General features: G+C 39.0%; 1 protein-coding gene across 1 annotated transcript in view; it reads right to left on the bottom strand.

Moving 5' to 3' along the window:
• WWC2 (WW and C2 domain containing 2) overlaps window positions 1-27,441 on the bottom strand; it is a gene marked incomplete at its 5' end in the record, with an annotated part of 65,361 nt that overhangs the window by 37,696 nt on the left and 224 nt on the right. The window contains 6 exons of the mRNA XM_035897818.1: window positions 2,010-2,083; window positions 3,052-3,198; window positions 3,915-4,044; window positions 7,466-7,545; window positions 12,209-12,285; window positions 13,293-13,496. Coding sequence (XP_035753711.1) covers window positions 2,010-2,083; window positions 3,052-3,198; window positions 3,915-4,044; window positions 7,466-7,545; window positions 12,209-12,285; window positions 13,293-13,496 — 712 coding nt within the window. The remainder of the gene's footprint in view (window positions 1-2,009; window positions 2,084-3,051; window positions 3,199-3,914; window positions 4,045-7,465; window positions 7,546-12,208; window positions 12,286-13,292; window positions 13,497-27,441) is intronic.

Below are 27,441 nucleotides of genomic sequence, written 5' to 3'. Positions count from 1 at the left end.
TTCACTTACAAGATCCTCTCTCTCAGTTATTTTAACACAAAACAACTAAGAATTTGCACATTTTAGGAAAGATGGTCAATACTTATTAAATTATAGTGATGATTACAATGGCCATAATAATTAGGGGGGGATGTAATTAGGTACTGAACTTTATGTGCAAACTGGTATGCATCTTCATTATTCCAAGATACCTACACTTTATTAAGTTCACCCTGGAGTCACTGATGAAACCAGCATGAGCAAACATTTTAAAGACTAACGGTGTCTTCAGGCATATGATTGTCTTATTTAAAGTTCAAAAGAATATTCATTACTGGACAGTTTTCAGACAAAACTGAATAAAGATACCATTTAAAAGGAGATAATTTAACCTTGAAACACACTAATTTTATACAGAACAAATACTTAGTTATGCAAAGATAAGTACTCAAGCTACTGAAATTTTGACCCACATTCTTGGCTAATTTGTGACACGGTGAAACTGTGTGCTACAGTACTCCATACTCTGAACACTGTATTTTTTCTTTCTTTACCTTTTTTTTTTTTATTAGGGTAGAAGTGGCAAACTGACTTACTGCCAGGAATTCTTTTGTTCCTACAAAGGAGAGATAAAACACAATGCTGGGACTTCTTTGTATCAAGACATAGTCAAAACAGAGGACGGTCTGGTTTTGGATCAATTATGCCTCAGAAAAAATGCCATCTATCTGCATCTAAAACGCCATCTGACAATTAATATTACGTACATGATGATTCTGAGCCAAAATTATACATGTTCGATACTGAACAAACACAACAGCCTTAGCACTCCTTGTTGATTGCATTGATTATATAATAAAGTTTTATGATCCGTAATGAGGATATAAAGAATTACTGTTGTTACCGGCAAGGATGGTAGCTGCTGCTCTGTATGAGGAGGGTATATATTTGAAATTAGGCAAAAAAATGTTGGTTGTGCAGCCTCCTGCCTTTAAAACATAAAATATGCCAACTGAAATAATACTTAAATCTCAGATTAAATGGCATTTTCAGCACAGTTTTCACCTGGGGAAAAGTGCTACTTTTTATTTTATTGCCTTATTTAGTTTTCATAGTAAAAAAAGGAACTTGGGGTGTAGGTTAACTTTTTTGATTTCTATTCCCCTTAAATTACAAAGCGTCTCCATAACAATAAGGTTTCTGAATAGCTGACACCTAATTTTATGAAAAGTATTAGAAAAATAATACAACACAATACATTATTAACAGATATCTCCCCACCTCTTTTTTTTTTAATTAGCAAATCTTCCTCCAGTATTACGCAGCACTTCTGCTGCACCAGAAGACATGTCATTCTGACCCCGAATGTTCTGCTTTCTGATGCCCATTCTTCAGTGCTGTGGCAATTCATCAAAATGGCACTGCTTTCATGAGCAACCAGTGCAGAACTTTATTTGAAAGGCATTCCACATTCATCAGTGGAGCAGTTCCTGATTTCTTTTCTCCTCAGGTTAAACTCATTAAAAAATAAAAAAACAGCCCCATGATGATAACAAGTATTTAAATTATCCAAAGTCCCAGGGAAAAAAGAAATAATTAAGCCTACTAAATCCGCACTGGAAGTCTGAAGCAACTCTAAAACTGAAGAGACTTCAGTGGCATAGCAAACTGAAATGATGATCCCAAAGAAGGATATAATGGACATAAATAACCCAGCAACCCCTTTCAGTGGAAAGCCAGCTCACTCTATTCCCTTAATCCTGGAACTGCTATTAATTTGTCACTATCTGCATTTTCTTTCTTAAAACATTCAACTTAGCATTAAATGTAAAACCTACTGTTCAAAAGCATCGGCCGCTCCTGAAAGCCTGCTTGCATTCTGAGGGACAAGGAAAGTGCGGCAGTGATGCCCACGGTGCCCCCAGAGAGCTGTCCACTAGATGTCATTGCAAGCACAACGCGAGAGCTGCAGAGATCAGGCACCTTCCCAACTCAAGACTGTTACTTAGCGAAGCAACTAACCCTATTACCTTCTTTTTGCCTCTTCATACTGAAGACTTAGTCTGACCTTCTCTGCTAAATTCGATCTACTTCTTGCTCCCACCTGTTGAGAAAAAAAAAAAAAAAATTAGCCTTATTACTGTGTAAAGCTGTTAAATGAATCGACAAAACCTGTGCACAGGCTAGAAAAAACACGACTGAAAACAGTAAAACCACACCCACCTGCAGCCACACACTTGCTGTTAAACGCCTAGTTAGGAATCTACTCAGATGTACAAAACAGGGCTGTTTTCTTCTGATCCAGTTAATCCGTTTTTAACTACTGTACTACCAATTGTCCATATTCCACCAGAGTAAAGTAAAAGCATTTTCAAAGAAGTCTTGCAGTGACTGCACCCCAAATTTTGATCTCCTACTTTGAACTCTGCTGAACTCAGAATTTAGAACTAAGTCAGTGCATTTCAAAGTAAGACTTCAATAAATTTGCTAAAAAACATAGACAAGCTTAGCTCTTCTTGTTTGCAAAACCTTGTACAGCCTCTTCCTTATGAACTTAGCTCACAGAACTTCGAAGAAGGTACCAAAATTAAGCACAGCTTTCTATGTAAATATGTCATCAGCAAAACAGAGAAGGTTTTAACAAATCACTGAACAAGTAGTCCACTACAGTTTTTCAGCTGTGTGAAATGAAATTGCATGTTTAAATTCTGAGATCTTGTTTCTGAAAATGAAAAACATCTTTATATTGAATTAAGTCTGTAAGATGAAACATATCCTCTAGATAGATGCAAAAAAGCCCTACCTACTCAGGCCTATTTTCACTGTACTGGAACTATTCGATTACATCAAATTGTCATAAATGCTTCATGCCAAATGCATAAAGTTCATCTGAATCTTGATTTAAAATTTAAGGAGAACAAAAATCAGATAACTGATTCTACGTAATTCTCTCTTAAACGTGTATATATATACACCTATCAGCAACAGTAAACAACCATTTGATCCAATTCATTAACTGCAGCATTCTGATTCAATTTCTCTTTACATTTGACAAAATGGAAAAAAGCTCACCTCACCAGAAACGTCAGTCTGAGACCCTGTATCCAGAGTTTGTTTAGAAAAACACAGCTGGGAGTTTGCAGAGCTGGAACACAAGTCTGGTTCAGATGTCCCTATGGTCTGGTCAAGACTGAATTTCTCTCTCAGCTTTGCAAGACTCTGCCCAGGAAACAGAGAAGAAGGTGGTGTTGAAGTTCTTTTGTACTTATACTAGTTTTCTTCAAAAGATGTTTACATAAAAGACTCCAATATAAAAATCCTGGGGTTTACTTTGTATTAAGCAAACTATCCTTTCAACCAAGCAGCTGGTAGGTGACCCTAAGGGTGACCAACACCTGTGACAATATAAAACCTACTCGTGTGGGTTTACCTCTCTTTCGGTTGTTGTTGGGGTTTTTTGGTTTGGTTTTTTTTTTTGTTTGCTTGGTTTTTTTGTTTGTTTGTTTGTTTTTAACTTGTCAACCAATTAAATACTTGGCTGATCAAAAAAAAAAAAATCTGCTTTCAGAAAAGGAAACAGGGCAATTTAGATTTGGAAAAGTTTCACTGAGTTAGAAAATGGCCATGCATCTCAAAACCACATCTCTCAATTTTGTTCACTTAATATTTTAAATTGTGATTTAGAGATAACATCTGCATTGTACCTTACATGCAAGTTCAGAAATCTGTATTTTCTGACTGTAATATAATGGCTTTTTGAATTAGGAAAGTCACAGGCTTCAGTTTCTGCATCTGAAAATTGATTTTAATACTAGTTTGGCTCAAAGAGTTTTGGGAATCCCTTACAAAGTATAAAAGGCAATGTATTTATAAGCAGGAAATTTACTTGTTTTAAAACAAATCCATACAAAATTTACATCAACCGTTCAAAATACCTTCATTAAATCTTGTTTTTCTCTCTCCCCTGAACTTATTGCCTTTCTGATGGACTTGAGTTCACTCAGGATGGCTTTGGCCTCACATAGCTCATACCCGCTCTGGCCTCCAGACATTTTTTGGTCAATTCTGTGGAAAGAGAGAATATTAATAATGGATACAGAAAATAATACTAACATTTCTGCTGTTCTGCTTCAGGCAGAAACACAGTTAGAGAACAGAAGGGAAGGAGATAAGAGACACCATTTCCTGCAACTGACATGCAAAGAGGAAAAAGGACATTGAAATCTCCATTAAAATACTTACCACTAAACCTTGGCAAAAATGTCAAGCTGTCTAATACATACACAGTGCCCAGAGGACGGGTTTTGCTGACATCAGGAAATTTCATAGAAAAGTACTTCTGCTGGCTTTAAAACCACCTCAGCTAAACTACAGGGGCCTTTACCAAAGGCAGAGACTCCACAAGCAATCCTAGTTGATCCAGCCTTAAAGACGCAACAGCACAGAGCGCTAAAGACTCCTACACATGCAACCAGCAGTATCGCTGACAACACTGTCAAAATTCCCATCCCCACCATAATGCTCTGCAGCACAGAAGCAGCTTTCGGGTACACCTTTCATACTATTCACTGTTTGTGACCCTTACAGAAGCAGAACTTATTATTAGTAGTATTCCTTTACCCAGACCCACATTGTGACACGGGCAAACAGGCAAGCTTCTTGGTACTAATCAGCCTTGCAAAGAAGAAACATAACCAGCTCCATTCCTGTCTCAGCTTCCCTCTCATCCACCCTAATCCTAGGCATTAGCAGTCCAGAACAGCTGTTCTGCTTAACCAGTCACCAGGCTCTCTTTTATTCCCAAAATCACTGGAAAATTAATACCATATGTCATACATCAGATAATTTATTAAATTCCCAGACTATCAATGATTTAAAAAAGTGTAACTTGAAAAGTACAAAACAAAAAAGCCCCCAAACTTAGAGATAAAAAGATACTTCATTTTACTATTTCCTTATTTACTTCAAGTACAGTTTGTAAACACTTCTCTGACCTCTAGTTTAACTGACTACTTCACAGCATCATAGAAATGACTGCAGCTGTGCTTCACAAAATTAAAAACAACAGCCATCTTCACAAAAATCAAGCATCTAGTAGAGAACATATTCTTTTATAATGCAGTTGGGTTTCTGTTTTTATCATCACCCATCATCTTTGCTAGAAGACAATGACTTTGTGAGTGAGGAATGAACAAACATTTTAATGATCAGGAGTGATCTCGAGCATCCCGCTGCAAGAACAGAAAGTTGCATGAAACACCTGTAACAGTATTTACTTTTTTTACTTCCAGTTTTGTGCACGAAGATACCACGGTTCTGAAGTGGTCTTTAAAGCTGTGAGCATGTCTGTTTTTCTTTCTCCACATTCCAGTTTTTGTGCAAACTAGAACTGCATCTGTGTAAGAAAATTACCTATGTGACTCAGCACCCAGATTCCTATTCAAGGGTATATTTGTTTCAGCTTGAAAGTTCCTCAAATCCTTTCAAAGGTAGGCACTTACTTACTGTCTGACAACACTCAATTTTTGGTAACTTATCAGGTTGCTAAAGCCAAATAGATACAGGATATGCCAACAATTGCAATCGTGAATGAAATTATTAGAAATTACATTGGGTAATACACCACATGCTGCCTAGTAATATGATGTGCCACATTCAAATCACAACTGCTTTATGCTGTATATAATTAAGATGGACAAGAGGGATCACTGACATGTAAGATATTCCATCTTCCTGTTTTAAATTAATGGGATTAGTACTGTTTGAAAGTGGCTGACTGAATTTTAAAAACAAACGTCCATTGTGTTTCTGTGGAATGCTGTTGACAGTTTCTGAAACATGCTTTGGATTCCTATCAAAATGGCTTGTGAGCAAGCTGCTTTAAAACAATACTTCATTGTTGAATTAATATAATAAAACCAGCATGATTGGCTAACCTTTAATCCTGGGACAGCAGCATGAGTTTTTATTACCTTAAGCTTTAGAATCAATACATCTGCCTTCTATATTTTGCTTCAAATGAAATCTGATTCATGGTCAAATAAAGTCCATCAACCATCCTTTTCTCCCTTCACTCCTTGCTAGTCTTTATATATTTAAATAACAAGCAAATCTTACATATCTGTTTTAGTCAAAATGAAGGAGGATAAAGACTTGACTGGCATACGCCTAAGGTGCTGAGGGCTTTCAGTTCCCAACTGACTTCAAAACCTTCATACTGGAAAAACATTTTTGTTCATTTTGACATGTCTCTAATTATGACTGGCCATTTCCTGGACCAGGATTTTCTCCTACTTAAAGAAAATCCCACAGTATAGAACTAATCTATTAAAATACAGAGGCAATAGCCTACAAGGTGTTTTGGTTAGAACTGGGAACTGAACTCCAATCTCCCAGCTCCAAACACAGATGCTCTGTCATCCTTTGCAAATTACTTCTCTGCATTTCAGTACTCCACCTGGAAGATGGAAACACAATTCCCTTCTCCCACCTTTTGTCTTCCCTATATATTCTGCAAGCACTCCAGGATGGAGATTATTACTTATCTGGCAGTGCACTGCCATACACAGGAAGTCCTGAGAAAAAAGGTGAATGAATCCAAGCAATATTACATTAACTCTGCAACATTGCTTCTGCTACAGGAACTAGCGTCCTAAGAGCACACAGCTCAACATTCTACCATGTAAATACATACTTAATGTACAGGTACGTACTACAATAGGGAAAACAACTAGCATTAATAAATTTGTGTTCACATTAGTCAAGAAAACATGCTTGTTAGCAAGGTTTCCTCTGCAGCAAGTTCTCTGTGGTGACAGTTCCAGTAATGTTTAATATTTTAGGGCCCAACTTTGAAAGCCAGGAGCAACAGGGAGTGCTCACATTGAAAAACATTTCACTCCCTAATAATCCAGCTGGTTAAATACCCAGAATGCTCATCTGGTTCAGCATCAGCCCTTTGGACACCTGGCATCCCAGCAACTGGAACAAAGAAAGTCAGGTCTCTAATCCTCAAATTGTGACTCATTTCAAACCCTGCACAGTTGTGCACCATTTATACCTCTGAGAACAGAACCCTTCTCTCTCTCTCTCTTTTGAGATCAGAGGTGGGGAAGGAGGAAAGAAAGATATTTTTTCAATTATTATTATTTTTTTTTTTTTAAAAAAACCAAACCTGGGACACGCAAAGCAACTAAATTCTTCCTCAGGACCCTTAACCACTGCCCTGCTTTCTGCCTCTTTGCAACACAAGTACCTCATGAAAAATAAATAGGAGGGGGAACAGATTTCTCACGTTAACACTTGCACAATAGATTTGCTATTTTTCCAGATATCCTGCTTCCTAACTACAACAAAGAGAGTTATTAGATTCTCATTTTCCCCCCCCACCAAATAATTCTCTCACATAAGATGGATTCAATTCCATGCCAAAAAAAGAAATCAGACGACTGAATTAAGTCAGTTTCAACTATTTTCTTTTACTCACTGTTGCAGTGTTTCAAAGCCCTGTTCCTTGTACAGCAGCTCTTGCTTCATCTGAGAGAGTTCCCTCTTCAGCTTCTTAACCTTGTGTGTTAAATCAAAGCGAGAGTTAGAAAATTCCTCTTGTTAAGCGGCGTAACACATGGCTTTGAACAATTAATGTATTCTCTGCATCAGATGAGACAAAAAAAGAGAGTAAATTGCTCTACTGACACATATTAAAAACAAAAGGATCTGTTCTCTTCCTGATGTCTATGGGCAACATGCTTTAGTATTAAAGGGACACAAAGCAGATTAAATCACATTCCTTATTTGTATCAATACCACACTGTGTTATTAAACCTCAGAGAACTTTAACAAGTAATTTACTTCTCACTTGTTAAGCATGCATTCCAACTGTCCTACAGGGACATCTCTGTTTACTTTTAGGCTTATTATATTTTCACTTTTTCATTCTGGGAATCTCTCAAGTAATTTGCACTGTAAAACACAAAGTGTGGGTTCCTTTTTTTTTTTTTTCTTCCCCTATGAACCATCCTTTTTTTATAAAGCTTTACAGACACTGGATCCCTAAATACATAATTCACATTCATTTAATTCAAAGATGACAATCACTAAATACATTGTATCACAAATATATGCATCTATTTAACAGAAATGTCTTTGGCAAAACATTCCCTACTTTCCCGAAATTTGCATGCTCAATTGCTTTTTCATCTTAATATTGCTCTCAGGTATTAGCAGATATGAGCACACTACAAAACATTTATGAATCAAGATTAAATAAAAAAAATCCTCAATTTAATTTTTTGTGTCATACTTCCTAAACGTACTAAAACAAAGTTTCTGGACCACCTATAAAGAAGTGTACTTTAACACAAATTAAAATTAATCTTCAGCATATACAGAGAGACAGATATGCCTTGGAGTCTCAGATTTTGGTATCCATGCATCTATATCTGGTTTGTTTGCACTCTACATACCAGCCAGATATTGTTAGGCTTTTTAACTTTCCAATCAGTGAGGTGAAAAAGTTAAAAGCCTGATGGGAGTCCCCTGCTCTCACCTACCACCTGTGAAATTCTTGCTTGTTTTCACACAGGTCCCCAGATATTCAACTCTTTTGAAAAATGGATTATATTAAAATTAAGAATTTTGACCACTTTAAGTGAAATTAATTTCAAAATGTGTCTCCAAGACTTTCTGTTTCCAAATCCCTTTAGACTTCCTACTTGGTGCTATTCTTCTCCTTCTTCAGATAAAAAAAGAGAGATTCCCACCATGCCAGGTGACTGAAAGCACTGAGCATCAGCAGCTGCTGTAGCTTCCCAAGAGACTTAAAACGGTTTGTGTATCTAAAATAACCAGTGATTTGCGGGGTTCTTCATATAGGTTGGTAAATGATACTTCGGCATTCAAGTTTGTAGCTTCTGGCTAATGAACCTTCTGTGACAGAAATAAAATGCTTTCAATCTCCATTTTCCCGAAAGCAAAATCTAGATGAGGGGTTAGGTTCAGAATTTCTGAAACTATCATCACTAGTTACTTTAACTGACAGAAAACTGTTTTTATTTTGACCATAATGAATAGTTAGCACGATAAATAGGCAATGTCTCTAAGTACACATTCAGTGCTCCTTAACTATTTCTTCCCTGACTAGCATGAAAACCCCCAAAATAATCTCTCAAGTGTTCTGACCAAGATATAGAAAATGAGCAGATATTACCTCTATGCTCCAGGTGATATAACGTGCAAAATATGAAGGAAGTCCTAACTTTTCTGAGAAACGCAGAATGGCAAGACTTTTTTTTTTTTTTTTAAAAATCAGCAATGTGAATTTATAGTAATAGCAGAAGGCACACTTGATTTCAACTTAGAGGATTGGATCTCTCAGAAACCCTTACATTTTTCCTCGAGATCATCTTCTGAGTGTCCTCTGCTGTAATGCATCATCATTTCATTATCAAGAAATGTGAGTTAGAGACATTATCGTAGAAGGATGTGACCTACATAATAATACAGACTCTGTGTTTACTGCATCATACTTGCATTAAGCTCTTCTTGTGCTCCTTGTCTTCTCCTTCAAAACTTTCATGTAATTCTCGCTTTTTCACAACTCTTCACTTGTTTTATCCTTCACCCCCTTCCTACTGTTACTGCACATCATCTTAAGTCACCTGACAGGCCTCTCGCTTCCTCCTCCTAACTGCATCTTCAAGCAGGCTCCTGTGCTAACCCCCTTCTATTCCCAGCACTCAAGTACTAATAGAACAATGATGACAAAACCCCCCTCTTGTTACTTTATAAAGGTGCATCCCCTACTCACTGCATATGCCTAAAACACACTATCATCACATATGCTTTGTGTTGTTTGAATTATCTTGCTGATTACTGATTAAGACCCCATATGACCCCAACTCAAAGTCCACTGAAGGATCAGATCCTTCAATTTTAATCTCATGAGAAAGGTCTTTCTTCTGCTTATATCCTTCAACAGCTGTCCGATTTCTGCCATATTTTCTCTGTGACCCATTGCGCAATAGGCAATTCATGTATCCAAAAGGCTCCACGTGCATGTATTAAGCACAGCTAACAAGGAAAAGGCCAAAGGCCAGTTCAGTACTTCCTCAAATTCTGAGTTTCCCCCTCCAGCCACCATTAGCCTGATGATACCAGTGAGCCTCAGCCAGCATGAGAAACAGGTTTAGTACATCTGACCTAATAGTTCACTAAACAATGTGCAAATTCTAACTAGCTGGCTAGCGGCTTGCTAATGACTAACTTTGTTTTCCATTAAGTCCATGCATGCATATACTGTAAAGTGCCAAAAGGTGGCATATTAGCAAAGCATCTTCAAACATTCAAATAAGGGTAAACTATGACAATAGTCTCTCTTGCCATCTTCCATGAAAACCTCTTTCCAGCCCTAGCATCACAGGGCTCCACTTTTTCTTATCTCAACGATTTTCATATCCAGTGGCTTTGGATGACAACACACTATATGCTGATACAGACACCGGACTTGCACCCTTCTAAACTCTGCAGACAAGATTCAGGTCACTTATTTTAGGCACACATGCAGCTTGGACTTTGCAATGCCAATAAATCAGGTGTTGGGAACCAGCAGGATATTAGGCTCCTTGACTCCAAGAAACAACAAAGAGAGGAAAGCACCTCCAAAAAATGAATTACTGTGATTAACACATCTGTCTGTCTCCTCAAAAAACAGACAAATTGTAGATCTGCAGCTAAGAGGTGATTCAGTGTTTCTGCATCTTGAGCTGGGAGGTGATCAGAGCTAAGTAACAGGAAGAACAGCATGGGACCATGTCTGATTTTTCCTCTCTTTGACTTGTAGGTGACTATATTTAAATTTGGTGATATGTTTTATTCTTCCACAACACTATTAATTTCCCAAATATACTAGTAATCCCCCGGCCAAAGGGAACATCTGTTACTGCTCCACTCATCTTAGAAAGAAGCTCTCGCCTTTGCCTTTTCATTCTTGTTCCTGACAGAGTCCTTACTACTGCTGAGTCTCCCTAATAAACTTACAGACTTTTTTCTCGCAGCTTCTCCTGTACTGAAATAAGTTATCTCACTAACCATCTTCCCTTCTCCCGAAAGGGTAAGGGACCACAAACTGGGATTGGTAAGGATGAACGTGTGTACAAGCAGTCAGGAGGGCAACATCTGGATGCCAGTTTTACAGTGTATTCCATCCCTGATTTAAACTGGGTTTTAAAATTTTAATGAGCTATCCCGCTGTTCCTTTTAAACTTTAATTGTTTAGACTCCTAATCATAACTCTCACTCCAGGTGAAGGAGGATGTTACTCTCAGAGGCTTCTCCAAGTGCTGCTCTGTGCAGAAACCAGGAGGGGGCAATGGAAGAGCTGAGAAACTGCTGTCGCTTGTGCTGCTTCTGCTCCTGCAGAGTCTGCATTCCAGCTCTCATCGAAGGACTATGCTGTCAGGTCCTGCCTTTTTAAACTGCATGGTTTGATCTAATTTTTTGCAGTACTAACTATAGAAAGCCTAGGCTCTCCATCAAGCGTTATATGCCACAGCTTAAATAAATGAACTCTCTACAGAGATTTTAAATGTCTTTCACACCATTTCCTCCTTATTCAAGATAAATTCACTAGAGACTAACCTGTGAATGAAAGTTCTTTATATGGAGTCTGTTAGTGACCATACTGAATACAGTTGACCAAATAATGGATTTTTGTTCATTAGCAATTTCAAAATGCGAACACAGAACTTTCATTTTTGATCTGAACCGTTCCATTTTGACAAAACAGAGCGAGGTTTCACACCATTACTGAAAAGTGGTTTTTAAACCAACAGAAATTTGACGCACTTCATGTAGCTAATGGTGCATTTCTCACAAAAGAAAGGTTGTATAAAACCAGTCATCTAGCTGCAGCTCACCTTGGCCTACTACTTTTCTATTTTCACCTAAAGATTTTTACTCTCCCTTTTAAAAACAAAAGCATACAAGTGAAAATAGTTATTGGATTTATTTAAACCTACATCAAACGAGAATATCTGACAAACTTTCCCCCAAATGTGTTGTCTGAAAGTAACAAGAGACAGCTTTAAAAATTCATTAAAACCCCCTGAATGGTATTTAATGAGAATATTAGGGGGTTTTGGTACCAGGGTACAAGATACGTCTGCTAGTGCAAGCTTTGCTTATTCTGTAGCACACAGAATACAAATGAATATGAGTTAAGTACTCTCACCCTTAATCTTGTAGTGGAGATTTCAGCCTTCAGAATGTCGGGGTCATACTTTGTGCTTGATGAGGAGCCCGAGAACACTTTTTTAAGAAGACAAAAAAGGACAAAATATTTTAAATCATTAATTATTCCCTTCCTTGATGAATCCACACTGATCTAAAACTACAGAGTGCAGAAAAACATATAATACTTTTAAAAAATATATCCTTTGATACAGTAGTCAGCATCACAGGATGGCAAAAATTAACCAATACTCAAAATTTCCCCCTTTTTTCCTTTACCACTATCTGGTATCTCTCCTCCTTTGCCTGTCCCAGAATCCTGAAGTAGCAGCTCATTCTCCCTGACTTTCTATCCCTTGCTTTCTGTTCCCGTTCTTCTAGCTGAGCCATCTTGCGATTCACCTCTTCCTGGAGCTTTCAGGAGGAAGGAATCTAAGGAGATTTCTAGAAAGCAGCAGCAGATTTATTCAGAAGCCCCAGAGGTCTGCCACTCAGTTCTTCTGCAGCTGTATGGGCTATTTCTATCACACTACCTATTTCTAAGAGAGATGTTTGGCCAACGACAGGCCTCTGACAGCACTTTACTGCATGCCAGTTCCTTGCCCAGCATCGTAACATGTATCTCTACTCCACCCCTGATCACAGCACATAGGCTACAAAATGATTGTATGCTATTCTTATAAAGCAGCAACAAATCCTCTTCTTGATCTACTGCAGACACCTATCAACACTGTAGGGTCGTTTCAGTATGCAGCCATGAAGTGCAAGAGATCCTATTTACTTTGAAACTAGATTTGGCAGAATTTTGTTCTGACAAACTGCATGACAAAACGTATTTTAGAGCCAACTGCTCTAAATCAGGGCTCAAAGGAGTTCAATTGTATCAGAGAGCAGAGGGTTCTCTCCAGCAGAATATCTTTGTATTAAATAAAATTAAAGAAAAAAAAAAAGTAGGGATGCTATCTCTAAAAAAGCCAAAGTACAAGGTGTTCATAGCAAACCTTGAAAACCCATCCTAAAGAGAAACAGGATCCCCTGCAAAGCACAGATCAAAGAAGTCACACTGTATTCTCTACTGTACTTACAGCTTGTACGAGAGCTTGATTTTTCTTTGTAGGCATCATTCAGCCGTACATACTCATCCAGTGCAAGTGCTAACCTCTGTTCTTTCACCTGGTACAGTTCTTTCTGAGTACTGAGAGCATCCTGGGCTACCATAAGATAATCTTTTAACATTCTCTCTTGTTCTTGCCTCCATTGTTTCCTGGGATCTTCTATTTGTGTTGTTTCTTTATAGGAGAAAAAGAAAGGATTTAAAGAGACCTCTGCTGAAATCTGTTGACAACTGAATTTTTTCTTTGCCTGTAATCCACAGTTATAGAAGTGTAAACTATAGCTTGTCTTTGGTTACTAAGCAGATGCTCAATTTTATTTAAGTTTTTCTTCGACATGATAGTGTGCGTAAGAAACAGTATTTAAAGGATCAGTTGCAAAATTAGGAAGTAGGGTACAATAGGCAAATGCTTATGTAGATCATTCTCACATCTTCAACCTTGAATTAGTAACATCCTAAAACTCAAGAAAACACCCTATTTTTTGCATCAGAGTATTCAGAAATAATTGGATCATTAAAGTCTTTCAATGATGTCTTAAAATTTAATGCATTTCTGAACAAAAATGAAAAGTAATCTTAGCTACAACATTTTTTCAACCCCCCCTCCTCCCCACTTAATTTTTACAGCCGTATGTTATTCATGGTTTGTAGTGGTTATCTCTCTCCTTTCCCTCTAGAAAAACAGTTTTATCTTTTCCCTTGTAACTGAACTAACAGAACATTAACCCTCCAGATCATCTCACCTAAGTCTACCCCCATCCCTGCTAGGCATCTGATCCAAGATACAGCTTTCTTTTATGGTCAATAGACAGAGAGGGCCACCCTCAGAGGGCACTTCACTCCATTGAAGACAGGTGCCCAAGATACATGGGACCCAACTGCCTTTTTGAAGTGTCTACTTCTTCCTACTGACTACTCAGGTAATATAAATGAGTAGGCTAGAATAGGCCCTTAATTCATGAAGGGCTTCAAGTCAACCATTCCAACTCCAGCAGCCACACAGAAGACAGATGTGCACAGAATGTGTAGGCAAGAAGATTAGACATAATGTGGTGGTATATATTAAGGAGGTATGCAATGAGATCCATCTAATTGTAGGGTTTAAGATTTTATTTTTTTTTTATGTAAACATGCAAAGAGGAAGAGTTAAGGCTGAATGTTCAATCTAATAATTAGTATTTCCTGACTTAGTCCAGCACTTTCTGAAGCTGTACAATGAATAGTCTTCCTTTAAAGCTGTACTAAGTACAAAACCATTCTTATAAAACATAGCCATGAAAAGTTTGAAATCTAAAAGCAAACGTGCACCACACTGCATTTTCTTTGTAAGTTACATACTATAAATCTACATAGATGTACAGAGATAAACAGTAACATTCAGTACCAAAGTATTTAAGTGCAAAGTATTTACTTTGGAATTTTTTGGCAAAAGGGAGGAGAGAAAGTTTATTCTCTAGGTTTGATATCTGCCACTTTAGTTCTCTGAAATGCTTTACTGTGAGAGCCAGTGGCGGGGGGGGGGGGGGGGGGGGGTGGGGTGGGGGGGTGTGGCATGGGGAAAATGTGAACATGCAGCTGAAGACACGGGGGAAAAAAAAAGAACTGCAGCAGAACCAACCTGACTGCTCTAAACTGTAGCTGAAGTGCGCTCTTGGGCAGAAGGCACTCTTTCAACTCCATATATGAAAACAGATCTTGTACCAGCAAAAGTTGGTAAGGACAGGTTCTGGTTAATAACAATTTCCCATACTGACTTAATACCAGTTTCTCAAAAGCCTTTTTTGGTGTTAATATCACATAATCCAAAAGACACGCAAATCAAAAGAAGCATCCCATAAAACCAACCCTGTTGAATCCTAAGATGACAATGTGTGTAGAACTACTCATGTTTTTAAAAACAAACAAATACACATACCCCCCATGCCGGTGGCCGCCTCCACCATTTACAAACATGACAAGCTTTTGTATTTCTACTTGGGAAGGGTATTTCTTAGATGTACACAATGGACGCATAGAGAGTATAAATCATGTAAACCCAAGTGCGGTGCATGAAAGATTAAAGCAGAGAAGCTTTATACACAGTTGGTTTTCCAATAACCCCAACAGGAACACTCTCTCCAAAAAACTAACTATAGCTACGGACACACGCACACATATATCCAACATTTATAGCCACCTGCTCTTTTCCACAAAGACATCAGGCACACAAAGAAGAAAATCGATACCTTTTCTCTCCTAAATGGTCAACCCATGTCCCTATCTGTGGCCACTTATTGCTGTTGTGCTTTAACACACCTCCACATTCACAGTTATTTACACAAGATAAGAAGTGCTCGTTTCCAGAGCCCTCTTTTTTTGTGAAGCAGGATGAAGAGCATGAAGCAGGATTCTCATGGGTCAATGATCAAATAGGATAAATGCAGTTATGTTGGGTTTTTAGAAGAATGTAATGATGTGATTGTGTTTTAAGAGCGCAACCAGCAGCCACCAAATAATCTTACAAGATTGGAAGGTCTCATCTTTGAGCATGTTGTAGGTAATTGCCTTGTAGGTTTTAAGTGAGGATTGCTCAACATGCCGCCCAAAGACCAAACGTACCCTGCAGAGTCCTAAAACATGGCCTACAGATGCCCTGTCCTTGTGACTGCAAGAGAAGGACAAAACTGATCAACAGCAGATTATGTTGTATTGCTCACAAATACAATCACACATTTTCTTTTTGCCTCTTGAAGCTGCATGTGCAAAACAATGCTATGATTGTATGAGCTAACATCTTTTATACTGACAGTCATAAACGAGTTAAAGGTAACCCTGCATTTTAAAAATTGTACACTGTAACTTCAGCATACTGACGTTTGGGTATTTGCCTGTGTAGGTACATTGGCTGGCCAAACTATCCTCAGCCAATTCTATCTGCGTGTATTTTATTCTGGAATGAATGCTCAGTTGGGAAAATACATAATCCTGGAAAAAGCAAAGCAGTACTGGAATGAGTACCCCAGAACTGTTTACTCAACTTTTACCAAGCAGAGAAGGCTCTGGAGTATTTTTCAGTCTACATCTTCTTAAATATTATGAAGTGGAAAACCCCAAAAAGCTATCACTTGCTTGGCAAGTTCTTATATGTGTGTGTGTGTATATATATATATACATACACACACACACACATACATATATGAGTGCCTGTGTAGCGGCACCATATGCTTGTTCATCTATAATTTTCAGTTGTCTCAATTTTAATCAGTAGGTTTACCCCACAGAGGAAAAAACCCAAAGAGAGAATTACAGATAAAATTTCTTACACTGTAGTGCTGCATTTTGCAAAGTGTGTTCATTTGAGCACATGCACTTTTCAAGAGCCAGTAACATTTTTTAAAAAGCAGAGATCTCCTTTCAAAAACAAATATTTATACTTCTCAGAGTAAAGCTTCACAAAGATAAGGAGTTTTTTCCTTGGACAAAAATGTTTTAAGCACCTGCTGTTAAGGTCAAACTTGTATACACAAGAATATTACTGGGATAGTTACATGCATGTCACTGTGGGAACAGCTTGCTGAACGTTTCAAAATGAGATGTGAAGCCCTTCATGCTTAAATCAAAGAGGGAGATTTCAGCCACAAAGAACACCCAAACATTTTCCTAGCTTTATTATTCAACAGCTGACGTAAAATAAACTTGGGCCATCTCATTCCTTTTTTAGGGCAGATAAATGTTACCACTGATGACTGCAACAGGACGCCTAACAACCTTGTTGGCAGCAGATACAAATCATGCAACAAACAGATTGCTAGCAAGACAGATGGGGAGATGTTATTTCTGCTGGCCAGGTGAGAAGTAAGCACTGGTTATGAATGCTAGACAGAGCCGTAGCGTTCTATCTGTCCTAGGAAATGCTAACTGGACTTCAATCATCAGCAGAACAAACAAGCCACCCCTCTGAGCATCTCTCCAACACTTTCTGCATCACCACATAGTTAAATTCGAGAGTTCAGTTGTTTCTTGTAGAGAAAGTGAAGAAGATATACTGGCCATCATTTTCTGTGGCACAAACTTAAGATATGAACTAAAGGAATCACCTTAAAATGGATCTTTAAACAACTAAGAGTTGTACATTAGGCTCTATCAAGAACACTGCTTAGATTTAAAAAATCTTGCTATATCAACTTCCTCTGTCCAACCACAATGCAAACAAATGACCCATAGTAACAGAATGAGGAGGGTGGTGGTGTACCTAATATTCAGGTTACACATTCCTAATCTGACTTGTGTTTTGGCAAAGCCACTTGCAAAGGGGGAGTCCTGGTGGATGACAAGCTGACCATGAGCCAGCAGTGTGCCCTTGTTGCCAAGAAGGCCAATGGTATCCTGGGGTGCATTAAGAGGAGTGTGGCCAGCAGGTCGAGGGAGGTTATCCTCCCCCTCTACTCTGCCCTGGTGAGACCCCACCTGGAGTACTGTGTCCAGTTCTGGGCCCCCTGGTTCAAGAAAGATGAGGAACTCCTGGAGGAAGTCCAGAGGAGGGCAACAAAGATGATTAGGGGACTGGAGCACCTCCCCTATGAGGAAAGGCTGAGAGAGCTGGGCTTGTTTAGCCTGAAGAAGAGAGGACTGAGAGGGGACCTCATCAACACATACTAATATCTCAAGGGTGGATGTCACAAGGACAGAGGCAGACTCTTCTCAGAGGTGTTCAGCGACAGGACAAGGGGCAATGGGCACAAACTGAAACATAAGAGGTTTCAGTTGAATGTGAGGAAGAACTTCTTTACTTTGAGGGTGAGAGAGCACTGGAACAGGCTGCCCAGGGGGCTTGTGGAGTCTCCTTCTCTGGAGATATTCAAACCCACCTGGATGATGTCCTGTGCAACATGCTGTAGGTGAATCTGCTTTAGCACGAGGGTTGGACTAGATGATCTCCCAAGGTGCCTTCCAACCCTTGCCATTCTGTGATTGTGTGTGATTCTGTGTGAAATCAAAATTACTCAATTCTGTTAAGAGATCTTGATTTAAGCCAGATTAATTTAACTTTAAACACAGAACTGCAAGTGCATAGCTAATAAATTTTAAAAAATACCAATAAGCAATTTATTTCCTCCTATTTTTAAAGATCTGAGTGACCACTCACGCTGAGGGGAAATTCTGTGAGACAGAAAACACTTGAGGTCTCGCCCAGAGGAACCGCACAAGCAGCAGTATGGCACATTCCACCCAAGGACGTTCTTGTGCGATGAAATGATCACAGCCCTGTAACATAGAAGAGCAAGCTGCTCTGGCTTTAATCACACTGCTATTCATGAAAGGCACTCTTCCTGGCTTGCTGCCAGCCAAGTTTGATGCACTTAAACTCAGCAAAGAATTTGGCCCAAACAATAACCAAAATGCCAGGACTGACTTTACGCCTTGAAAGTTTTGTTTCTTTCTTTGGCTAGAACTTGCTTCAAGGGCAGCAATGTTATGCATGCTCTGTGTAATTATACATAAGATATATATTATACATAGGATACCAGTGATAGTCAAGTATGCCATTTTTTTAAAATGAGATATTTTCATCCGTTACGTTCCTGTCTGCTATCAAGAAGCTCTGCCAAATTTTTACAGTCTACTTGAACAGAAGGAAACTATTACCTTATCAGCAGTAGATCGTATTTCCCTAAAATACATGAAATTAAATTCCCACTAGAAAATCCCACAGGGAAGGGAACGGCTCCCTCACGCCCTACTGCTAGACATGAGAGAATTGGACATTTTACTACAGGATTAACAATATGTGGAAGCAATAGTTCTCCAACATCTCCCCTTGCCAAACAAAATAATAGCGTCAATTGGCTCTAGAATGACCCACATGTAAGCTGCCTTCAGTCAGACACGTTGCATTTAGGCAACACAGTTAGAGAACAAGTACTCTCAAGGGGTCCCACTAAAAAAAAAAGCCAGAGATGCTAGATTGCTACTTGAGAAGGACACATACATAGCAAGAGGAGACAAAATCGTGGCATTGTACTTTTCAACCTGAAGACGTAACTCACACCTGTTTAAACACGTGCCCTTATCATTCCAGTTTGTAAACATAGCAGAATCAGCATTTCAGAAGAGAGACAGTTCCAAGTGAAACTAGTTGACCTGGTTAGAAACGAGGACCAGAAACCTAAGATTGGCAGAGTGGGGAGCAGGGGGCAATTGCGTGCCACAGCTGGAGCTGCTGTAATAGCCCTCCTTTTTGGGAGTGGTGGTTTCCACCATGTCACCTCAACCCACACTCCCCAATGTTACCATTCATATGTTCCCTTTTGCACAGTCTCTGGTGTTTGCTCAACCCAGCACAAAGCCTATTTGATGCACTAAACCCACCCAAACACTCACTGGCTCTAAAAGACAACACAAAAGTAGATATATCATGTTCTGGCAGGTTAGGCGAGTTGTGCTGTATTACCAAAGGTCCAAGGAGCCAGTATAAAGGAGGAAGAACCAACCAGCTGCAGAAGAAACTAGACATCCTTTTTTTGACAGCAGCAAGCCTACTTATGGATCTACTCATCCATTAGAATCTTAAGTATGGATCTACCCACCAATACCATGCACGTTCTCCCTCATACACGAACTTACAGGAAAGTTTCCAGACCTGGAAACCAGGACTACAACACAAGACACCAGGTGGCAAAACTGCAGTGGCTGAGCTCTGACAAGAGGGTGGTTCTGACTGATGCAGAAGCGTTCAGGATCCCTCGTCGCTGGTGTTTCTCCTGAACCCTAGCGGCTGAAGAAAACGCACAAGCTAAACCCAGACTGTTTTTTGAGCAGCCCCCAATGCCTTTGCTGTGGTAGGATTACATCCTGCTCCACAGAGGTGGTTTGAGAAGGAGGGGGATACCTGGAAAGCAGCCTACCGCATGCTGAGGGCAAGCCCCTGGAAAAGGGCTGCAGGCAAGCCAAGGAGGGGCCAGACGCAGTGAAGGAGAATCAAGATTTCAATAGTATCTCGCACAAAAATGTCTGAAGATGGCATGAACAACCAACCCTTTGAGATATAACATCAGAATAGGAAAAATAGTGTCTGATATCAGCCATCATGGGATAACGTGAGTTATTTAGTGGTGGGTGGTGAAAGCAATTTTATCAAGAACATTACATAATCACTATGGATATGTTTATTCTACAAGTATATCCCACGTTTCTCGATAAACAAGCTGGCTTTCAAATCTCCAGTACCTTTGCTTGCAATCAGACAAATACACTTCGGAAAAAAGAGTGCAAATATTACTTCATTGTACTTCAACTGGTATAACAAATACCACAGGCATTTGAGATGCAAGAACAGCCAAGCAGCAAATGTACTAGCACTAGTTCCAGGGAGAATAACCAAGTGTTACCAGACTGGCTTAAGGAATGCACTTTATCGCTTACATACCAGAAGCTTTCTGAATGCATTTTTTTTTCTTATTTCTTTTTCCCCCGCTTTTTAAAATACTTACAATTCAAACTCAAAACAACAAGAAAAGCAATTCATACCCAAAAATGAGGACCAGTTCACAAACAAATATTATATCATTTCACACTGATATATCTGTTCAATGTACATAAAAATAAAGAGCAGCACATTACAGAGACAGCAGTTTCAGTAAGACCATGCAGCCCAACCAGATGACATATACAGTGTCTTAAAAGTGATCTAAACCATTGCCGGATTCTCAAAGAAAATTACATTCTACCACATAATAAGATGGAATATGGGTTCTAAAGAGAGACATGAAAGAAAATTAGGTTATTCAGAGTATGCTCTGAACTGAGCTCTCTACAGTTTGTTTCCTGCCATAGAACTCGCACGCAAAAAAATGCCTCCTCTCTTCCAGACACCTTCTTCACTTTTCCATAAAATAATTTTGTGCTTGAATTTGAGTAATGAGATAAAATGAGAATGTTTTCCAGCTATACTGTGCAAGCATGAGCAGATTTCCAAGAAATATTTATTCAGAGTTTTTTACGAAGAAATATTGAACATGATATCCTTATGGCACATTAGTTTCCTCTTGATACCGAGTAGCATATGCTTGTAGATCTCAGAGTCAAATGCAGCAGAAACTCTGAGCATTTTGCTCTACATTACCCAGTAAATAGGTGAAGTTCTTCTGCTATGGCTATCAGAACTAAGACATAAGGAAAACATGCAAGTATGATCTTTACATAAAAGTCAGCAGCTAAAATAATCTTTAATTCAGAGCCTTCACTGCTCAAGCCCTCCTTCTGTAGCCAGCATGCACCAGATTACTCTAATCCCTTCCTATAGCCAGGGGGCAAAGAAGATACCTATAAATAAGATTCAAGATAAGATATACTGCACTTAGGTTTCCACCATGTGTGTTTGTTGACAGTAAAAAGTCTTCACAATTGTTTCCCAAACACTTACATGTCACTACTTGCCTTAGAAGACGGTGATGGGTGGTGGGAACAAATAGTGCACATTTATGATCATGATACAACGTTAGACTCCCTCAAGCTAATGGTAATTGCAGACTCGTGGTGAGATCTTCAGATTTCTTCCTTGTCTGAAAATACAGTCTGACATACTTTCATAGATGCAGATACACTAGAGTCCCAGGCTGGAGCAGAGAAGAGTCAGTCTATCCACAAAAAAAACCTGTGTTAGATAAGCCAGTTGCACAGGCATAAACTGGCATGAAAGCTTTTAAGATTACAACAAGGAATAGAATACCTGCAGTTAAAATACTGTGTTCTAAGTGTCAAACAGTATAGGAAAATTTCAAAGCCTAGCTATTTAAAGGAAGGAAGGAAACCAAGTGGGGAAATAGGGACCTCCAATGAATTCTGTTCTCGAGATAAAGAGACACAAATCCCTCTCCCTCTATGCTTCCAGATGTTTTAGCATCACTTTGACTCAATTTTATTTTTCTTTGTGGATGAAACAGTGGTAGAAGGCAGTCTCTGGGAAAGGTGCATTCATGCTTCCAAAGTGGATGATTAAAACCAAGTAGGGAGGAGCTGCAGAAGCAGACGAGGGTAGATGTTCAACTCGGTTTTGAAGAAAAGTGCTGGGAGTAGGCAGGGAGAAAAATCATCATATTGAATATAAAGTACAAACAGGCAAAAAGAAAAGTGATGTGATGTTCTGAAATACTACTGGGCTAGGATTAACTATTCCTTCCCATCCGTGTCTTCTAAATACTGTCATTCAGTTCTTTTCTGTTCCCTTTGCCACTAAACTTTACTAGCAGCAGAGTACTTATTTTATAGGTTAACTAGATCAATGCAATGAAGAAAACAATCACTTGCCTGGTTATTCCTAAGCCTGAAAAGAATAACTGGAAGTAAAGGGTAAAAGTTTAGGAATACGTAGGGTGCTGAATGCAAGGCAGAACTTGTCCAAGCCCAGGGTTCCTTCATACTATTCGTATGTCAAGCCAGAAGTAGAAATTTCCCTTTCTTGCTCCCATTACCTCCACAGCTGTTCATCTACACACATCCCATGCAATGATCCAGATCAGAAAACCTGAGCAGCCGGGGGAAGGAAGAGGAGGAGGGGAACGACAACTCACACACCTCAGGAAGCAGGGTGCTTCCCCGTTGTCCGTATTTGCTACACATCCTCATGCTGACACAATGTGGGAGCAGGAACCAGAGCAAGCAGCGACTGCCACTTCAGCTGCCACCACCACTTGAGAAGTGTGGAAATCACAGCCTCAGAGTCAAAACTGCTTCCTGGCAAGCCTGCACAGGGCGTGGAACAGATGAAAGTTCAACGGTGTCATTTCAAAATACCTTTAACCAGTGCTACCAGGAAAAGCAGCTGTCCCCGTCTCTTCCACCTGACTGTTCATTCATATCCCCAGGTCACCTTCCTTCTCTTGCTTGCATAAATAGGGGTATGGAAAGGAGAACAAATAGCAACTTTTTTTTTTTTTCCTCATACCGGATTAGTTTCAACTCAAATCAGCTCCCTGATCTGATTCACTGTCTGGCCATGCAAATGTTCATGCCAGTATAAGCAAAAACATTGCAGGGACAGAACAAAAGGCCAGAGGTAGCAACAGAACAGGACCAATTCTTCCAGAGATTATATCAGCTTAAAAGTGTTTGCAAATGCAAGCTCTAAGAGCATAAATGTTTGCATCTCAGCCACTTAATGCCTGATGTTGAAAACCCTGCAGAAGAATTGGAAAAATGTGAAAGTGATGACTTTGCCTGTAGATATAAGAAATTGCTATTGCCTTGAGTTCTTAACAGTGTTGTTTAGCAAAATTAGTAAATGTTAGCAAATTAGCTGAAATAGATGAATGCAGGAGTACATACATGCAATAACGATTATAAAAGCGAACAGCGTAAGCTATAAAATCTTTGGACTCTCCCAAACCACAATAAGAAGGATCCTGCAAGAAGGAACTCCTCAGTCCCTGAACACCAAATAATATCCCTGCAGTCATCCCTCTAACAAAGGGCGCTACTGAACCACAGGGTAAGCATTTAGGTTCTTATGGTATTAGCTACCCACATCATATGCATGTTCTGCCTTGCCAGATGGCCTGTAATCTGGTCTCCCTTGAAGCTGAAAGCCTCACATTAAAACTCCTAATTAGGGTAATATATTCATAAAGTAACGACCTCAGTCAGTGTTTCTCAAAGCAGGTTACATCATCCAAAAGGATCATGAGAAAGCTCTAAGGCAATCAGTAAGAGCTAGAAATGCCAGCCCCTGTTTGAAAAAACCTTCTAAAAATATAAAAATTATAGCAAATACTTGATGACAATAAAATCAAATTATACTTAAACATATTGACACCAAAACCAAGTTCCTCAAGTCTAAGGGAGTATTTCACAATTGCAGACTGATCACAGCCGACTCTTACCGCCCTGTGGAGGAGAAATTGAGTTTCCACCGGCAGTTAAAGAAACCAGGCTTTTCTCAGGTTTGTATGGGAGAAAGGAAGGTAAAGGACTAAGATAGGTAATTAGACAGATGGGGAAAATATTAGGGGTTTTGTTTTCTTTTTTTTTTTCCCCAGAAAAGATATATTAAGTAATTTTTTAAGAATTTAACCTTACAGAAATTTTGCAGAATATTTTAGAAGTTTGCAAGCTCCAGTCTAGTACTGCTTTCTTGAAATCAGTGGGAGTTTTGCCAATATCCACCTTCAAGAGGAACAGAGTAAGTCCCACAGTGAACATTAATGGAAATTCCACCCTTAACATTTTCAGCCTTCAGAAAAGGAGGGAACAACCATGACCATCTGAATTTACAGTCTACTGCACTAAGGTCTAGCCTGCTGCTCATTGCTTATTTGGTTTGAGAAATCTAACAAGATTGTCCAGTTTTACTACAATAGCTCCAAGTTCTGTGGACAACCCGAAACGTCACGGTTGTATCAAATGTAGCTTTGTACAGAGGCACAGAGTAGGAACGATACTAGAAAAAGAAATTAATAGAGAAACTGTTCAGAATAATTAATAATGGGATGCGAAGAGGAGAGAATCAATGAGCCTTCCCTCAAACTTTTCGCTGAAATAAATCCAGCCCGAAGGCACTGAACATGAAATGTATTTAGTCACCTCTCCCTACTTAATAAATGGAGCAGATTTATTCCCAAAGCACTATCCCTCAAGCTGCCATTTACAGGTCCTGAAATCCCGTTTTATCCAGCCTGTTTTTCAGGCATCTATCTATTTGGTCCTCCTCCTAGCAGTGGGTGCAGTTTTAGTTTGTCCAGTAGGAGAGAGAATTAACAAAATTATAATCTATACAGGTGAAAGAGTAAAGAAGTCTTCCTTGTTCTAACATATCCCCTGTCCTGATAGAGAATTTTAAGAATTCAAATCTAGAAAGCATATTCAGCACATCTGAATTATTACACTGCTAGCAAAACAGTAAGCAGGCGCAAAACCTGCTTTCTAGAAAGGCTTTTCCCCCCTTATTATTAGTGACCTCGACACTGGAGATTTCAACAGCATCAAAACAACACATGCACCCCGGTCAGATGAAGCAGAAGCTATAACCTCCACATTTGGCATGTCAGACAAATGACCTGCTTATAAGACACTTAGGCAGTTTACCTCCCAGCAACTCAAGAGTACTCTCACCAAACATGGCACAACATACAGCATACAAAACTCAGACATACCACTTACAAAATAAGAAGTTTCACTGAAATTGCTAAAGCAACACATACCTTACTGTAACAGAAACCAAATGCTCTACTGAACAATGGATGGAAGCCACTTCAAGCACACCGAAGTACACCACTTTGTCATCAATCATACGCATTAACACAATATAAAGAAACCTAGCTAATCACACTTATTTGTCCTGGCCACAGGAAGACACATGTACAGATGGATGTCTGTAACTCATCTCTATTAAGTGAAGCGTTAGTGTTTGTAGTGTACTAACAATTGCCAACAGATTTCCAAGACAATGCTGTCCAAGCCTCAACATTTTACAGGTGTGTGAAGCAGAACTTCAACCCACAAACAGCTTATAACATGCAGGAATTCACCTTCAATATACAGAAATAGCATTTAAACATAAGGAAAATATTTAATCTCTTTCAAAACTAAAAGGCTGAGATTTTCAGAACTGATTAAAAATTTTTAGCATGTATGGAATAAAATAGCACGATTATCAGAGCAGCGATGTGAAAGCATTTTCAAATCACCCAGAAATGCAGATGACCTGCTCAAAATTTTATAGCTTTAAGTTTTTTAGTTTTGGCCAAAGCAGAAGTTAAAGACAAGTTTCCCCTTGTAATAGCATTTAGATTCAGAAGCAAATCCTTTTCTTTCTCCAGCTTTTCAATTCAATCAGATATGTCCCTATTTTTTAAAGTTCAGAAACATTTAACACTACACGTAAGATCAGAGGACTCTCATTGTTATTCCAATAAAGCAGGGCTATAAAACCCCAACTGAGGTTACTGCATGGGATTCAGTTCAAGATTAGGTGTCTATCTGCAGGTGTGCAATAGGCACAGTAGATGCCTGACATCTCAATTCTAGTTACCAGAGCTCCAGTCCAACCCAACCAAAGGAGCTTAAATCGGCTCATCTTCAAAGCAGACACCCAACCAGGCAGCTACATCACACTTTACATTACATTGGCTGTACCGACAAGATAGCTGTTGACTACAAAAGCATCTTAGGCATCTCAAGGGTTGATTCACTTGCCCATGCATTTGAAATGCCCTAGGGTAACGAGCCTCATCTTCCCCTTTGTTCCAGAAGACCACTGGTCTCTTACTGTCCATGCCATACCTACCAACCTTGTGCAGCTGTCTCTGCTAACCTAAAGCATCTCAAATGGCCATAGACACCTTACTATTTTTTAAGTAAGTACACAGCACTGCTAGCACAGATGCAGGCACCCATATTCAGGTATTGATCTCAAATGGAAACTTTTCTATTAAGTCATTAAAAACAATTTCTGAGAAAATAGAAAAAAGTATCAATTAATATGGAGCGATGAACATATAAAAAGATGACAAAAATGCTTTCAGGAATATAGTCATTTCAGTAAGTCTAACGATCACTGTATTTCAAATTTTGCTATAGTTTTATATGGTTTAGACATAATTCCTATGCAATTAAAAATATATGTAGAAACAGAGGTAGTAATTTTGTATCAGCAGGTTTTCTTCTAAGCCTTTTAAAGCCAATAACATTATACCAAAGGGCAATTTTTCCCCAGCATTTTGATTTCCCGTTCCCTTTCCAATTACTACAAAATATAGCATTATTGTAGCCTCAAATGTATCCTACAACATTCTTAGAACTACAGTACATGTGCCAGTCCACATATACAAGTTACAAATACTCCCCCACACACTTCATACTACCTTGTCTACAATAGTTCCTTTCAATAGTTAGACTGAAGCCAGCTTTTACTCATATCAGACCATCTCCGCCAGTGTGCATTGCTGAATATTTAATAGCCACCAAATATCATACACTTTACAGATACCAACAGATGTAAACCATCTTTATTTACTACACATTACATGGACTTATTCCACAGCAAAAGATGAAGAGTCATATGAATTATTTTGAGCCAGCTGTAATACATCTGCAACAATCCCCAACAAACCCATGCACACAAATGGGATAATTTGTCCACTGAAAGT

The sequence above is a fragment of the Egretta garzetta genome, unplaced genomic scaffold (genome assembly GCF_000687185.1).
Source record: "Egretta garzetta isolate BGI_Z169 unplaced genomic scaffold, ASM68718v1 scaffold46, whole genome shotgun sequence".
Taxonomy (NCBI): Eukaryota; Metazoa; Chordata; class Aves; order Pelecaniformes; family Ardeidae; genus Egretta; species Egretta garzetta.
This window is presented reverse-complemented; position numbering and strand designations above follow the sequence as displayed.